Genomic DNA, 18,167 nt, shown 5'->3' with positions numbered 1-18,167 from the left:
ACAGACACAATATAATAAAAAAAGAAATAGATGGTTAATTCTACATTGAAAAATAAAAGTTATAAAGAACATTTCACTTTTAGTTTGCTCTCCTTGGTAGAATCAACCTTTAACTATTTATCATTTTAAAGATGTTTGGTGATACAGATTGTGAACCGTGTTAGGAACCATTTTACTTGAGTTTCACTTCTTTATGGAAACAATTTTGTCACCATGTTTTGACGAACGAATGGAACAGTCAACATTGTTACTGATTCATACTTCAGCCTTTAGCAGTAAGATCAAAACATAATGACAAAAGATTTATCAAAACATACAAAAATAAAAAAAACTAAAAAACTAATCTCCCTCCCCCATAACATACATCAGTCATGTTCAGCTGCATAGTCTTTAAAATCTTTAGCCATTACCAGTACAAACTTCATAGGAAAATTGCCAATAAATGTTTTGTTGATTTCTTAGGTTAACATTTGCTGTACATTATCTATAATTGAAAAGGCACAGAAAAAGACAAAATAAGATTGTTTTGAAAAGAATATTTAGAAATTTTTCTTTTGTTTATACAGTTAAATGATACTGTAACGAATTCACAGAAGTTCACAGATTTTAATATACTGGAAAAAGTTACTATTAATTATTATTATTATTATTATTATTATTGATGTCACATATGTCCCCTTAATTGCAAAACATAATTTGTCTTCCACAAACTTCAGTAAATTAGTTATTTGTAAAGACAGGGAGCTTTAAGGTTTAGTTTAAATCATTTAGGTCAGTCCACAAAAATCCAGCTAGAAGAATTTGGTTCTCCACAGCCACTGGCATGTCGCTCAATTTCAGATAAGGGAAAGCGGAATCCACAAACAGGACACTGCACCCGCTCTTCTGAGCTTGAAGGAAAATGACAGTCTTGTTCCAAATCTGGAATGCCCATGTCTCCTGCACCATTACACGAAGAAGCATGTAACGGTAGGTATTCAAAACTGACATGACCTGTAAACAAAAAAAAAATTACTATACTATAAAAAAAATTACTATATTCTTGATTTTTTTTTTTAATTACTCAGATCTCCTCTAAACAATACATCATGTTACATCTGTCACACACCAGGAAGGAAGCAAATCTTTTTCTAGAAACTGTACATTACAGTTCCATTCATTATTGTTGCATTTACAAAACATGATGTTGTCATTCTTTCAGTCATTTTAACTTTTAAACAGTAATTCACATTTGCTACGAATACCATTATCTCCCTTTCAACCACCTTCATTAATAAAAGCCTTTTCTTCAAAAAAAAAAAAAGCTTCCTCACCTCCGCAAATGGGACAACATTCAAGAGGGGCTTCTTCCTTATCATCAGGTAAGCTGGGAGAATTCCTTCTTGTATGCTGCCTAGATGATGAAATATTTACTAGATTTCTTTGTCCTTTATACAGCCTCTTATGACAGGATGACCTAAAGTATTATTTATATCAAAAAACAAAAAGAGTAGTATGAACAGTGGATTACATGATTATATAGTCTTTCCATGCCTAGATATGTTTGATTGGAGTACTGCCTTGATTAGAAATGATTCCTTTCCCTACATCCAAAAATGCCAAGAAATGTCCTAATCCAGACGCGGTGAACGCATGCTTAGAAAACTCAAGTCTGGATAGAAATGAAATTCTTGTTTATGCTTTAATTACAATTAGATGCGTATATGTATGTATCCATCCATTCATTATCCAACCCGCTATATCCTAACACAGGGGTCTGCTGGAGCCAATCCCTGCCAACACAGGGCGTCATGTATGTGGGGAAGAACCTAATCTTTTTTTTATATATAAAAGGAGACTGTTTAATATAACACCCTTGGTTTATTGTTATTATTGTATTAGGGCTTATCATGCATATCCAGGGCCACTTTTTAACACCATCTCCTGGGTTTACTATGTTATTATCTCGAGTTTGTTGAAGATTAAATTTTATGCTTACAGTATTTGGACTGTATTGGCATTAGGTATCACAATTTTATTCCTCATATGCCACTGCTGGGGGGCTTGTTTTGGACGTGTTTTTTCTCTAGGTATGTCAGAGGACTGGGACTTTGTGAAGTGTGGTCCAGCCTCACATGGGGAGGCAAAATGGGTGGGGGGAGAAAGAGACCAAGCTCTCTCTAATTTATCCTTTCAATCCTTAAAAGTGCCAACATAACAATAAGCTTCATGGCAAAAACTAAGAAAATTGGAAATTAAGGTCAAAGCTGTCTTACTTTCAGTTAAGACTACAAAATGAAAACAAAGGTTTAGCAGCAATGTCTCCATGACTGGACAGTTAACTTTGTGAGATGGAATGTTAAAGGCCTGAATCACGAATTAAAGAGAAAGAAAGTATTCTCTCACCTAACAGGTCTAAATAGTATTTTTACAGGAGACCCACTTATTAACCAAGGATCAGTTTCAGCTGCAAAAGACTGGACTGGCCAAATGTTCCATTCCAGCTTTACAAAGAAAACTAGAGGTGTGGGAATTCTTATACATAGAACAGTCTCATTTGTAATATCAGATCCTGAAGGGAGATATGCGATTGCCATAGGTAATTTATTTAACTGTAAAGTGATTTTAATAAATATTTATGCACCTAATCTCGACGATAGGGACTTCATCCAAAATGTATTTGGATCAATTCCCAATGTGATCACTCAAAATTATAATGGCTGGGGACTTTGCGTTTTAAATCCAAACCTTGATAGGACTCCTGCCACAGGGGCGATGACAACTAACACTGCAAAGACAATTACACAGTTTGTAACTGACTACAACTTATCAGACCCCTGGAAATTTCTAAACCCAAACTCAAGACCATATTCCTTCTACTCACCAGTGCATCATTGCTACTCAATAATTCATTATTTCTTTGTAGATAATTTCTTGCCTAAGATTAAATCTTGTAAGTACAACACTATTGTTATTTCTGACCATGCCTCTTTAATCTTGGAGCTAAAATCATTATGCCCCACATACTCAAATTGGAGATGCCGTCTTAACCCACTTTTATTAGCAGACAAAAACTGTACAGAATTTATATCCAAACAAATTTTTTTTCTTAGAGACTCTTCAATTCCACCCGGGGGAGTAAATGCTAACATTATTCAAAGTTATTGTCTGTTTTTACATGCATTTTTATTACTTTTTAATTTAATATTTTTTTTGTATCAGTATACTGCTGCTGGATTATGTGAATTTCCCCTTGGGATTAATAAAGTATCTACCTATCTATCTATCTATCTATCTATCTAAATACATCCTCAGAGGTTTCTGAATACTCTGAGGAAACCCTGAAGGACTTTTTAAGAGGACAGATTATCTCATATCTTTATAATAGAAATAAATTGGAAACCAAGAAGATATCACAGCTAATTAGCGAAATTACTAGAATAGATCAAGAACATGCCAGGTGTCCATGTGAGGCACTTCATAGGAAAAGACAGACTAACATTCAGAACTCAACCTCTTAACAACTAAAGAAACAGAACTCCTCATTTGTAAATCAAGACATCAATACTATGAACATGGAGAGAAAGCCAATAAGATCTTAGCTCAACAAATCCACAACCAAGTAGCTCACAATGCAATCCCAGTAATCACCAATACAAATGGAGACAAAATCATTGACCATAAAAATATAATGCACATATTTAGAGACTACTATAAATCCTTACATTGTAGTGAGTTTAAAGAAGAAAAGACACAATCTAATGCATTTATGGATGCATTACAGATACCACAAATAGATACTTTGTGCAGATGAATTGGATAAACCTCTGGCATTATCAGAATTACTAGATGCTTTAAACTCACTTCAGAGTGGGAAAGCAGCAGGTCCTGATGGCTACCCTGTCGAATTTTATAAGAAACTCTCAACTCAGCTAGCTCCCCTTTTATTAGCAACATTTACAGAAACTAAAGACAATAAAATTCTACCTCAAACTTTTCATCAAGCTTTAATAACCACCTTAAAAAAAAACAAAATAAGGACTTATTACAATGTGCATCATACAGACCAATTTCACTTATGAATAAAGATACTCCCCAAAGTCCTAGCTAATAGGATGGAGAAAGTGCTCCCTTCGCTAATATCATAAGACCAAACTGGATTTATTAAAGGTAGACATTTCCAATCTTCGATGCCTGTTGAATGTAATATATTCACCGATAAAGTCAAACACCCCAGAGATATTATCATTGGATTCAGAAAAAGCATTTGATATGGTTGAATGGAACTACCTTTTTACTACATTGGAGAAATTTGGGCTTGGCCTGAACATTTGTGCATGAAAACTACTGTATACCAGTCCGGAAGCTTCAGTTTATATTAACAACATTAATTCAGACTAATTTAAACTAGAACAAGGTACCAGACATGGATGCCCCCTGTCACCACTACTTTTTGCAATCACCATTGAGCCACTGGCAGTTCAATGTCGAAATGCTTATGAGATAAAGGGGATTATCAGAGAAGGACATTAACAGAAAATTTCTCTATATGCAGATGACATGGTACTGTATATATCCATCCATCCATCCATTTTCTAACCCGCTGAATCCGAATACAGGGTCACGGGGGTCTGCTGGAGCCAATCCCAGCCAACACAGGGCACAAGGCAGGAACCAATCCTGGGCAGGGTGCCAACCCACCGCAGGACACACACAAACACACCAAGCACACACTAGGGCCAATTTAGAACCGCCAATCCACCTAACCTGCATGTCTTTGGATTGTGGGAGGAAACCGGAGCGCCCGGAGGAAACCCACGCAGACACGGGGAGAACATGCAAACTCCACTGTATATATCTGATCCACAAAATACTGTGCTTGCAGTCCTAACAGCACTAACAGAATTCCAAAAGATTTCTGGTCTTAGAATTAATTTGAATAAAAGTGTGCTCTTTCCAGTGAATTCGCAAGAACACAATGTTAGATTGGACACCTTTCCTTTTATCATCACAGATCAATTTAAATACCTAGGGGTAAACATCACAAGTAACCATAAAGCTCTTTATAAACATGTATGGAAAAAATTAAGCAAGACTTGCACAGATGGTCAACCCTTCATCTCACTTTAAGCTGGAAGAATTAACATTGTTAAGATGAATATCCTTCTTAAACTTCTTTTTATTTCAAAATATTCCAATATACATCTGTAAATCATTTTTAAGAAATTAGATTCAACCATAACCTCTTTTACTTGGAATTCAAAACATCCATGTATCCAAAGGGCGACCCTACAAAGACGTAAGGCGGTATGGCTCTACCTAACTTTCAGTTTTATCACTGGGCAGCAAATATACAAGCTATAAAAACCTGGACTTAGACACAAATAGATGAACATACACAGGCTTGGTCAGCGATAAAAATAAAATCCTGCAGTACTTCTTTATATTCCCTGCTTTTTACCCCAATAAATAAAAGTTATCGGCAATATACAAACAACTCAATTGTGCTTCACTCACTCAGAATATGGAACCAATGTAGGAAGTATTTTAAGATAGAGAAACTTATCTGTGGCACCTCTGCACGAGAAACACCATTTTCCACCCTCTCAAACGTACAAAGTACATAGTTTTTAACGTCTGGAAAACATTCAGGATTAAATCACTTAGAGATCTGTACATAGACAACATCTTTGCATCCTACAAACAATTATACTATATATATACTATATATATATAAAGTGGTGAAGGACAAACAAACTGTAATTGCCTTTACTACACTATTGGCACATAGACTTATCTTGCTCAACTGGAAGAATCCTAACTCTCCTATTCCAAGTCAGTAGGTAACTGACGTTATATACTATTTGAAATTGGGAAAAAAAAAAAAAAAAAATCTAATTCACACCTAGAGGATCTGTACAAAACCTTTTCAATACCTGGCAGGATCTAACCAATAACATTTTAGAATAAGCATTTAAATTGAGGAAGCAGATTCTCTCCTTTCTTTTTTTTTTTACTACATTTATCTTTATTCATTTATTGATATTATCCATTTACTTATTTTTACTAGCTTAAAGCTTTACTCGGCTGGCTTATCTCTCATTCTCAGGGGTGGGGGCTGATTTGTTTCAAACCAATTTTTGTAAAGCTTGATTTGTATGGAATGGTATTTGATTTTAATAAAATCGCCAAAATCAAATAAAAAAATGAAATTCTTTACAATTTATTTTCATTGTCTGAAGAGTTCTTGATCTCAAAATTCTAATTTAATCTGACACTTTCTTCTCTTCCTTATATTTCATTCTCACACTCCTTTTTCTACCTATTATTGCACACATTGTTAAGTAGGTTTTGTGATCATATACCTTATCAAATAGGCCACATGATTTCATTGTATTCTATAAATAAAAAATAAATAAAGAGATACACCAAGTAATACATAAGCAATTACATTGCGCAAAACAGAATTTTACTTTTGTTTGTGGAGGTGTTCCAGCAGGCAGTGGGGTGTAGTGCTTATTGGACCTAGTCCTTTAAACCCCTGAGACTGAGGGTTAAAATCCTGCTACTGACACTGTGTGTCCAAGATAAAAATCACTTTACTTGTTTGTGCTCCAACTGGAAAAACAAAAAAAAAAAAAAGTAACCAGTTGTAGCTCAAATTTAATCAACTGTATCTCAGCTGTCAGAATACTCCTTAAATAAAGACATCAGTCAAATATTAAGGAAGAAAATAATTATTTTCAAAATTAAGCTAGGGGAATTCTGCAGTACTAACTTTGTCAGACATTTATAAATGATGTAATTCTAATTTAGGTCCCCAGGAATTCTTCTCATAATACTAAAGAAACTGACTTTTCTGGTTATTCACAAATACAGCATTTTCTTTTTAGGAGAGATTTTTTCTTCTTAGGATTTTTACAAAAATGCAGTAATGGCATATTTTAGACTCTGAAAATAACAGAAATCAATATTAAACAGTATATTGAAGAACTAACATGTTAAAGGAATATTCTAAGTACAAAATCATTACAACTGCAGCACCAATTTAAGTTACTGAATATCTTCTTTGGGCAAATGGCAAAGCAGACAAAATTACCATACGTTATAGTTATCTTTGGCACCAGGGTATCTGTGGTGTCCTCTATGTGTAGCCTGCATGCTCTTCTGATGTTTTTCTTGATTTCCTCCAGAGACACTCACTTCTTTATGAAGGTAAAAACTTGAAATCAAGCATCTTGGTAATTCTAAATTGGTTATACTCAAGTGACTGCATGTGTGTGTGTATAGGTGTGTCTACTTAGAAGAAAACAATCTGGAGAATGGATTACCATCTAGGGCTAATCTTTACTGAGATATATTTAACAATGAACCTTATTTAATTTAAAACAATAAATAGCTAGATATCTGATACACACTATTTGCCTACACTGCATTTCAGTTATATACCCAGTGGAAATCAGGAACAGTAAATGTGCACAAATTAATGGAAGACTTTTAGGAATCCCATGCATATGTAATGTGCAGAAGAATATCACTTGGTTATTTTAGACTTCTTAGACTATTATAACTATGATTAACCTCAAAATTGTTGTTTTTTTTTCTCCACCAGTAACTCAACCACAAAACATAAAAACCTCCAATTTATACAAAATTTAGTATAAACTAGATTTACATCTAAAATACAATATTTAAACTGTATAAATAACAATCAAAACTTTAAAAACTACACCAATCAATGACAAACAACATGTAACTATAATACAAGTAGATGGAACCTTCATAACTTGTAATATTTATGGTATTGTATGTAACTCAAAAAGTAAATGCCTTAGTTCCTAGTGGTTGTTTTAAAATTTAAATTTCTGAAGAAGGGGCATGAGTTGCCTCGAAATCTTGCATATTGTAATCTTTTAGTTAGCCAACAAAAGGTGTCATTTTGCTTGACTTCTCACTACATTCTTAATGGCTAACACAGTACAACACCCTAGTACTACTGACTTAGGAACTATAAATTCACACATAGCATAACATTCAGTGTAAAAGTATTTCATCCCTGACTTATTATCAGTATTATTGCACATTTCCACAGTGATTGCTATCAGATCATTAAAAAAAACTTTGAATTATACAAGTTACCTGAAACAAAATTTTGGTATTTATTAAAGAATAATACAATAGCCGCTGTAATGCCCCGTGTAAAAAGATATTGCTGGTAACACCAACTTTAGCAGTAATAACTACACCCAAACAATTCCTCTTGCTTATTAGTATTTCACAAAATTGGTAAAGAGCTATAGCCTACTACTCCTTGCATATTTAACAACACATGCAGATTTGAGCATGAATTACTTTATACGTCTTCTCATACTAACCCAATAGTTTTCAGGTTTTATTTTGACCAACCCATTCCAAAACTCAACATTCTCTGATAAATAATTTTCATTATGGATACTTTAATCTCTGCCCTTCATGCATGTTCTAATACATTCAAAGGCCATCTAAACTTTGACACTACTAGCTTCATGTTTGACTGCTGGAATGTGATTTTACTTCTGACAATCGTTTTAGGTTTTTTCAGACATAACAGGGCTAGCATAGGTGAAAACCTACTGTTTTTACTCATCTGTCAACTTCTAAATTCTTGAAGGTTATTCAGATGCACAATGAGAATCCTAGGGAAGCACTGATATTCATTTTAGTTTATTATTATTTGGTAGTCTTCATGAAGTACAAACTGATTGCACACATTTCCAACTATAATAACTAAAGTAAAAAAAAAAAACCTTTACAATTACATATCTAAAAACACTTATCAAAGTACACACAAAGTAGATTTTAATGGTTTAGACATAAGTAAAATCATACAATAAATTTCCAGTAGTATAAGAATTGATATGAACCTGGATGACAGAAAATAAGTAAAACATCAATCTCTACAGCATCTGTTCTGAAGAAAGTAAACCTCTGGATGTAGAATTGGGTGACAGAAGTAACCAGTCATTTACAACTGTTAAATTAACGGTTTTGCTGTGTTAGGCCAACTGGCCATCTGTCCCTATAGGCATTATACAGTATAAATGTTAGGAAGGGGTATCCCAGAATCACTTTACCACGGATACAGTTTTTGACAGCAGTATCATGAACACAATCCTTTGTCAAAGATAAAAGCCTACAAATTTCTAAATGTTGCTGCCCAGTTTTGTAACTTTATACTTGCAGTTTGAAGAGATTTTTGTCAAGGTTATTTGGCCAATATGGCACAAATTGTCATTCTTGCAGCACTACAACCTTAGAGGAATAGTTTTCTCTCACCAAAACTGATAGTGATCAACCACCCTCTGTCCTGCTGAAGGCTTAAATAATTTTTGCTTACTTACTTATTGGTATGATGTACCTGTATACTGATAATTTCACTTTGCTGGAAAACTAAATCAGGCCAGATTCTAAAACACATTATTCAAATATTAATATCTGACGATTGGTTTGTAAGGTAATCAAACCGAAAGTAAAGGAAAGATAATCACTAAATATCAGTGTATTTTCTTGAAGTATCTTATATAAAATATCATTATTAAAAGAACTGACTAAACATGCAGTGAAAAAATATACAATAATGCAAAAAGTGGGAACAGAGTTTTTGGTGGAACTGTGCATTTTGTAAACGCTACAAATTTTCCACTTTGAAAGCTAATTTAGAGTATTATCACAATGAAGCTGATAGCACTACTGCCTTTTTTTTTTAGGGACGCAGGTTCAATTCACAAGTCACCGTCTCTGTTGATGTATACTTTTTCCTCTGTTTAGAGATTTTCTCCAGGATCTTTGTACTCTTCCATATTCCAATTACTTGTAGGTGATGCTAACTAGTGAATAGAAACAGGCTTGGAATGGGTTTGTGCCAAAGTGTGACTAACATTCATTCAAGTCAGTCCTGCTACCCCTAAATTTGTTACTGTGGGCATTTTATCATTTAGGGTTGAATATGATAATTGAATTAAAATCTGCAGTTCATATTCTTACAAACCCCACCACAGGGGTAGGTACAAAAAAAAGAGCGAAGAAGAATCTGGAAAGCAACTTCAGAGCTCCTATCCAATGCAGCATGCACAGATAAAGACTGACACGGAACGGAAGCAGGGTTCAAGAGCCCATACAAGACTGATTAAGGGTTAGTAGGTGTACTGCACATGAGCTGAGAAACGGTTTGTGACTGGTGGTCCAAGATACAGATTAGAATATTTGCTTTAGTGCACTAAACTAGCAAAGAAAAGGAATCATTATCAAACTCAGGAAAAATATTAATTCTTTTTACATAACAGTGTGCTCAGAAACAGCTCCTAACTGCTGCATATTTATAGAAGGTGTCAGTTTTCATTCCTTCACACTGTTTTGCAATACAAGACCAGGTGTTCACATTTGGATAGCAGATTACATGTGCTCAAATTCCAGGCTAAGACTGAAACACAAGAAATGACTAAATCTGGTTTTAGAAATTACACCAACATTTTATTATCCACATAATACCTTAAAACACCGTCTCCAGTTTTTTTCTTCTTATTCACCTGCTTATTCTTGCAGCCAGCTGAATTATCTTTTTCACACTTAACTTGATCGGTTGCTAAAACATAAAAACACAAAGAAAGTTATTTCCCTCAACAAACAGAAACAAAGCCTACAGCAAAGTTTAAGATTAGTCTATAGTGCAGGTTGAAAATTTTCAAATATGATTAGTTGACAGATCATGAAGAACTTAACTGATGATAGACTATCTCTGAAAACCCATTCACACAAGAAATGTCAGCTGCCATGTGAACAATGAAATTGATAGATTGCAAGATATGAGTAATTATTCAATAAGCCAACAAACAACTCTTCAAAAAAGAAAAGTAAATGCTCATAAACATCCTCATGAAACACTAGAATAAAACTAATTAGATATGATTTTATCATGGATGTTAATCATTAACCTTTAAGGATTTAAGCAGCAGATCATACAAGTTAAATACACTAATGCAAGTTAAAAGAATTGTCTTGTTTCACTGTAATGCCTGATGTACACTTAAGATGAGACATATTTCATGTCTGGTTGAACAGATGCCTTCAATAAAAATGTGGCAAGCTAAATTAAGGTCAATTTGAAAGTATTTTAAGTGAAAAGGTGACCAAGTTTATTGCAAATTATAGAATAAATGTGCTGAAATGCATGCTGGTTTAAAGGTCAGAATACATAAACCATACTGGCAACACATGAAGAGAAAACTATGATGACAACTTATCTGAGGAAATCACATACGGTACAAAAAGAACAAGAAATGTTAACTAATCAACATTGTTAACTGAAAAAACATTTGGCAGCCAATTAATAACCAGAGCCACTGCCAATAAGCTTGAACCCCCAATTGAGTTTTGGACTGTTTTATTAATCAAAAATTATATTCAAATGTGGCAGTACATAAAGAATGCCAAGTGAAAAATGGAGAATACAACATTTTATTGCAATTAAATTTAATAATTATGCATGCATATAGAAGAACATGTAAAGTATTAGTTATTATGACACTTTGTACAGTAATCTTATGATCCATAGATAGAAACTGCCTCTAAATCTACTGATGCTTCATGAAACAAGCAAGAAACGACATGTCTGCTGGTAAAAAGCTGCTGCATACGATATGTAATAAAGTGACAAGGACAGCCAGAATTCTTTAAAAATGGAAGAGTACCAAAAAATAAATCACATTTTTGTAAAAATAATATGGTTACACACTTTGTCCAATAAACTGTATATGAAGTCTCTGCATATGAATCAATACATTTTCAGTTTTAAAAGTTTTAGGCTTTTATTTCAGATATTCTTTGCTGCCATGTAGTCGATCAGTGTAAGTTGCTGCTTCACTTAATTGCCCAAGTTTCTGTTAATGCATGCAATGACTGAAAAAATAATTTCAACAATACAAAACTCATTCTTGTAAACATCATTATTGATGTATCACTTATTATATATTATAGTATATTATTATAATTATCCATCACTTATTAAACTGCAAAAGATTTTGAAAAAACACTGGACTCATTTAATTTTTAATAAAACTTTTGTCTTAATTATTATTTGTGCTGGTGGTTTAAATGCTCTATGTAGTAAGCACGTTTCCACTTTAATGAGATTATACGGAACACAGCACACCATGACTGATCCTAAAAGGTCTTGAAATAAGCCATTTTTTCCTTAGACATTATTATGAATATTTATCTTTGCTACTTAGCGTTAGAGACTTACTGATTTAGAATTGGTAATATTCATTATGTGATGATTTTAACATTACGGAACACACCAAAACCTATTTTGTATTACTACAAATTTTTGTATTGCCACTTGTGAACAACAAAAAAAAAGCAATAAGGACAAATGACATAATAATTTAAATGATATTTTAATAATTATTGTCATTTTCAATAGATAATATATCAATGTTTTATCATTTTGTAGCAATCAGATTAATTTAAATGATAATGTAACTTGTAATGGATCAACATTAAATATGATAAAATATTCTCTCACAAAAAAAAATGGTGGTGACAAATGACATAATGTAGAGGTTGTATATAACTAATTCTTGGTATTTTCAATGGACAGTTCGGCTTTTACTTTTTTACTATTTTGTAAAAAAACTATATGATTAATTTCAACAAGAATTCAGCAGCATTAGATATGCTTAAAAAAATCCTTGGAACCTTTCTCTGTGATTTTGTTTTAAATTAAACAGGAGTTTCAAGAACTCTAAGTCCGTGATACTCTGCCCAATCCTCACTGACGCCTAGTTGCCTTAGTTACAAAGCACGATTTACCCTAATCCTCTTTGGTGGAACTGAAAGTTGCTGAAATAAGCCCATCCTCTCCATTTAAGCAAGACTTACTTGCTAAGCATACTTCATGGAACACCCTCCCAGGATCTTTTCTTGGATTTTAAAGAGGAGTCTCAGAGGGAAAGAAACCAAAGTTGCATACTTTTTTTCATCTGTTTGTTTTTTAAAGAGGTTGCATTCTTCAGGCCTGAAAAAAATATGTGCATGGGGAGAATGTACAAACACTGCAGGGACAGTGTGCAGGCTAAGAATACAGACTCCTTTGACTATAAGGAAGGACAGCTAACAACTGTTCTAGTGAAATGTTTCTATATTTCTAAAGCACTTCTTTTTAATATAACTTACCATTGCTCTCTTCACAGTGAAAAGATTCAGCGCCGGACATCCTCCGGTTAGGTAACTGAGACTGTCTAGCAGAAATCACCATCCTTGCTGTTCGGCTCAGGAAGGCAAGATCTTTCATACAACAGTTAGATGTGGAATCCATGCTCAGCAAGTTTGTTTGAGTTGCTTCTGAAGAACATTTCCTGTAGTGGAAACAGGAAAAACCTAGTAGTCTAAACATTCAGATATTTTGACTTCATAATTATGACAATTAATTTATTGCTACAAAATTCCAACATTATTTTGCCACTTCCAATCACATTACTAGAAATTTACAATACTTCTAAATGACCTTGACCTTTATGTATTAGGTTTATTTTGGTAAATCACCTTGACAATTTTCTTTGTAAACCACCCAATGAAGAATAATAATCTGCGAATAACAGTTTTCCATCAAATCAATCGGATTTGTGTTTTGTAATTGGCTACATTAGAGGAGCTTTACAGAAACAAAATTTCAAATGGAGTACAATGCTCTCAAGCCTGTAAAAGTAAAGAAACATATATTATACACAATAGATATATATATTATACACTATATGTTCATCAATGAAACACTAGGATTATTAACAATTTCATTAGCTTTGATTGCAGATAGGGGGGAGTTTTGTGGTAATTGCGCACAGCTGATGAATATTGCCATAAATATTGCAATTGTTATTAATGTCAATTAATAGCACTATTAAATATATATTAATGTGAAATTGGTAAATGCTGAATTGAAAAATGGAAACAAATTACTGTTTAAAAATTATACGATTTATTTTTTTTCACCCCAAAACAAATGTTATTTCTGGTTCGGGCGGGGAGTGAGTTTGAAAAACCACACATCACCACCACTCAAAAATGTAAATTGTGAGAAAATGTTAAACATGGGAATGTTTAATTGGGGCTCTACTGCATTAAGAAATCAAAAAAGTTACACAAATATGTAAAATTAAAGCACAGAATACAATTTTAACAGTAATGCAAGATTAATAAGTTAAAGTAAACACAGCCTAATAATTCTATTTTACTGGTATGTAAAAGCAATACAGGTAATATTAGTATATAGCAAACTCAGGAGGTGTTTAGATAGTAATACATTTTTGCATGCTGCTGCCATGGTATCATTTATTTAATGTGCTAGAATACACATTCAGCACCATGAAATCAAAAAAGGCCATCACTGAATAAATACGAGCCTTTAACATTTACTAAATACATTGAACAATATCAGGTAATGAGTTGTCCTTGGTAAGATATGGCAATATTTCAACTGCAAAGGCACCATGCAATGCAGTGTTTAGAGTTACCATAAATGTCACAGGATATTTAACCAATGGCTACACATGGCATATTACCAAAGCTCAGGAGTTTGGTTCAATTATTGATGGCAGAGTTAAATCAGAGCCTTGCCTTTTAAATTGGCACTCCATTCACCCTAAAAAACCTCACACGGCTCCAGTCGATCTGAACTAGTGTGGTATTGAGGTGTCACCCGTTGCACGGCTACACTTGGGTCCTAATCTAGGATCTTGAGGTGGTTTGTCATGTGGGGGGTAAAGCATCGTACTTCATCAGTGCATGCTCTTGCCTTTAGATAACTAAATCGGTTTGGTTATCTGAATTTGGCTTCAATAGCCTGCTAGATACGGTGTAAACAGGTATTGGTTTTCTGTGTCACAGACCTAACATTTCTAGCACTTGGTGCTGCTTGCTTAGCTTTCATGTAACCTTGAGGAGTATGTGGTTGTACAAGCTGTACAAGTATTTCAATTCAATTGTCCAGCAGTTTGTACTGTATTCTTTTTTGATCAAAATCATTGCTACTGAAAACAAAATAAGTGCATATTACAGACAATTCTCTTCATTTGGTTTCTAAGATGTTAAAAGAAAATGTCAGGCAATCTAGGTTCAATATACCTACAATTACCAGTTTTTGTGGAAGCCTCTGCAAACAGAACAGAAAGAAATTTTAACTTTTTAAAAGACAATGTTATGATCAGAATCCTAAAAATTCATTTACCCTGGTCACTTCTATAGTCATATGATGAGAGCCCCTTAGATTTCCCAATATACTCAGGCTTAGTGAATGCATTTCTGATGAGTTACAACACTCACATGCTGCTTAGAGCAGTTTGTGACTGGGAAAGCTTTATCTCTGACAAACCAAATACAACTAACTGTGCAGCCCTAACTGTAGGGGAAAAAAAATACCCTTTTCACTTACATCTGCATCTGTCCATTAAAAATCTTTTGAACAGTAGGACTTGACAACCAATCTTGGGCTTGTTTTCTTAGATCATTAGACTTGCTTTTCTCTTGAACAATCTGTGAAAAGAATTGATTGCAAATAAGTCATTTGTTTAATTAAAAGAATTTTAGAACGACTGCTTCCTTAATGTAATGTACATTTGGCAAAAATGCCCAAAAATTACAATCTTTAATAACAACAGAGTCGTAAACTTAAATCCATAGTCAACTGTACAGCAAACAACTTCATGCTACAGGTACAATACCTGAGTCTCTGTGACCACAGAATGTTCACTCTCATCTTCTGGAGTGCAAATCCTTAGAAAAGACAGGCCAAACTGAGTATGTTTGTTGAAAGGCTGGCTGCAGGTCACTCGCACACGGTCCCAGAGTTCATTACGAGCTTGACTGAGAAAATCTCCTTAAAGAGTGAGGAAGCAAGAAATATTTTATTTCTTTAATGTTATATTAGTAAAGTAGTTGCATTTTTCTCATGCATATCTTTATATAAGACAACTATGACAATTAAATCTTGTGGGGATGTAACGCAGTTTTTCCATCCGCGCCAAAGTTTTCAGAACCTGCCTTTTCCTATATAGAGGTATTAGAAGCTGGCGTTTATGCTAGTAGCCATGAGCACAAGGAAGAAACTAACAAAGAGAGATAATTCCACTTCTTTACAGAAAACAGTGCTGTGCTGTAGACACCTACAGATATTCACAATGGGCTGATTTAAAGTTATCCTTTACCAGGCAACACATACAATTCAAACAGAAACGTACCAACAAGGAATCAAGATCCAGACCAAATTTTCAAAATTCAAAAAAGTTACAATTAAGTTTTGATAGCCTAGTTAATAAAAAAATCTAAGTTGAATTTGGTGGTGTGTTATCTTTAAATATCACAAGGCATTATAACAGAAATATATTGAAACTTATGTAACTCTGTAACATCCAGTTTAATTTATAACAGGCGGTAGCTGGTTGCTTTCTATTCATGTACCAATGACAGATGTGATTTATTTCAAAGGGGGACAGCGTAAGACTTAATGAATCTTGCAACACTGCTACTATAAAGAAACAGATTTTTCCCACAGAAGCTACAGCAGTGTTTTTCAACATACAGCTCACATGCTTTCCCTTATTGTGTGACAAAGTGATTGAGAGGAGTAGGAAAATATATTTTCTTATACTTCATCATCATTGACAGTTTAGCTTACCCTTTGTGAATTTAAGAGTTAAGGAGACTTTGACATGAGCATTAAATCTCTGTATTACTTAGGCTACTTTAGGCTGCATTCCAAGTATACAGTCTTGATGCCCATATTGGAACTGGTGAAGAAAACTGTGACACGATGTCTGTTTTTTTATAATATGCAGTCAAGATATGGCCTGAGCATTTATATTCACATTCTGCTTATGTGGAATGTACAGTTCAGGTAAGGCGTAAACATGGCCCTGCATGTTGTAAGTTTTCTACGATTTAGGAGCCCATTTGCTAAATACATTGAGTCAGTAAAGAGCAGCAGTATGCCATGACATTTTACACTGTGATTTCCTCAACCAATCTGGATAGTCATCAAGTGACAAGAATGGTGCAACCGTATTATTAGCTGCTTTGATAACTCCCTGTGGCTGAGCGGTTTTCAAATGACAAATAAATAAAGTTTCAACATCTGTGGCATTGAAAATTTGTTTCATTGGCCAAGATCATTTTAACATCTTACATGATGCACAAAAATGCTGTAATCAAGTTAACTCCTGGAGCAAAAATTCATTCTGACTTATGAAAATGAAATATGATCAGATATGGGTAATTTGAATTGAAATAGATACAAACACCCCATATGGATTTTGGCCATTTAAAGAATCAAGTCATATTAGAATGCAGAGTGGTAGTATAAAGGCTTACATCAAATTAGCATGTTATATTTTGCTTATTTATTAAAATGTAATGCTCTCTATCCCTGCCAAGTTTGTTTCTTTATGTATTTAATTATTCCTTGTCAGCTGGTGGAGTCTGACTGCACAGCCTAGCCTGCTCTGAAAAGTAAGGAACACTGGCATTTGCTTAGTTTCTGGAAGAATAGCTTGGCATGGCAAACTGTTAAAGAAAATCAAAGCTGATTACAGACTGTGTAAGATTAGGGTGGTGGTAGCTGGGGACAAAGGTGGGCTATTGATGATTAATCATATTTCTAGTAGTGTGTTCAAAACACAAGCATTGCAACACCACCACCCTGATGTATGAGGATTTTTTACATTATTAAATGGTTCAAATTTATATCTAGTACATATGTGTGTATATGCATTCACACACAACTACACACAAATGTATATAACCAAAGCTAAGGGGCATTTACTGGAAAATTCAAAAGGTTGCTTCCCACAATGTATTACTTCAACCACACAACGGATGTCTTAGTTCTGACCTTCCACTACTTGATGCAGACAGACATTTTTCCAGAGTGCACCACTATACGGCACTTCATCTCACAGCATACATTCCAGTACAATTAACTTTATCATTTGGCTAATCTTTGTGCAGAACAGATTTTGATTTTCACAGATAACAGAAAACGGGTATCAAGATAGTCAGAAAACCTACCTCTTTTCAACAGATGTAGACATCATCTACAAATGTACTCAAGGTACCACTAACCAGTTTCTACTTAAAGAGATTTCTCTTAACTTTTCAGAAGA

The 18,167-nt window shown here is 34.0% G+C and overlaps 1 protein-coding gene across 1 annotated transcript in view; it reads right to left on the bottom strand.

Moving 5' to 3' along the window:
- The window catches only part of LOC120524563 (short transient receptor potential channel 2-like), a 66,116-nt gene that overhangs the window by 35,802 nt on the left and 12,147 nt on the right, over positions 1 to 18,167 (bottom strand). The window contains exons 4-9 of the mRNA XM_039746395.1: positions 15,732 to 15,886; positions 15,443 to 15,543; positions 13,192 to 13,373; positions 10,507 to 10,600; positions 1,314 to 1,456; positions 776 to 993 (exon numbers count right to left, since the gene is read on the bottom strand). Of these exons, the coding sequence (XP_039602329.1) occupies positions 776 to 993; positions 1,314 to 1,456; positions 10,507 to 10,600; positions 13,192 to 13,373; positions 15,443 to 15,543; positions 15,732 to 15,886 (893 nt within the window). The remainder of the gene's footprint in view (positions 1 to 775; positions 994 to 1,313; positions 1,457 to 10,506; positions 10,601 to 13,191; positions 13,374 to 15,442; positions 15,544 to 15,731; positions 15,887 to 18,167) is intronic.

Source organism: Polypterus senegalus, chromosome 2, assembly GCF_016835505.1.
Source record: "Polypterus senegalus isolate Bchr_013 chromosome 2, ASM1683550v1, whole genome shotgun sequence".
Lineage (NCBI taxonomy): Eukaryota > Metazoa > Chordata > Cladistia > Polypteriformes > Polypteridae > Polypterus > Polypterus senegalus.
This window is presented reverse-complemented; position numbering and strand designations above follow the sequence as displayed.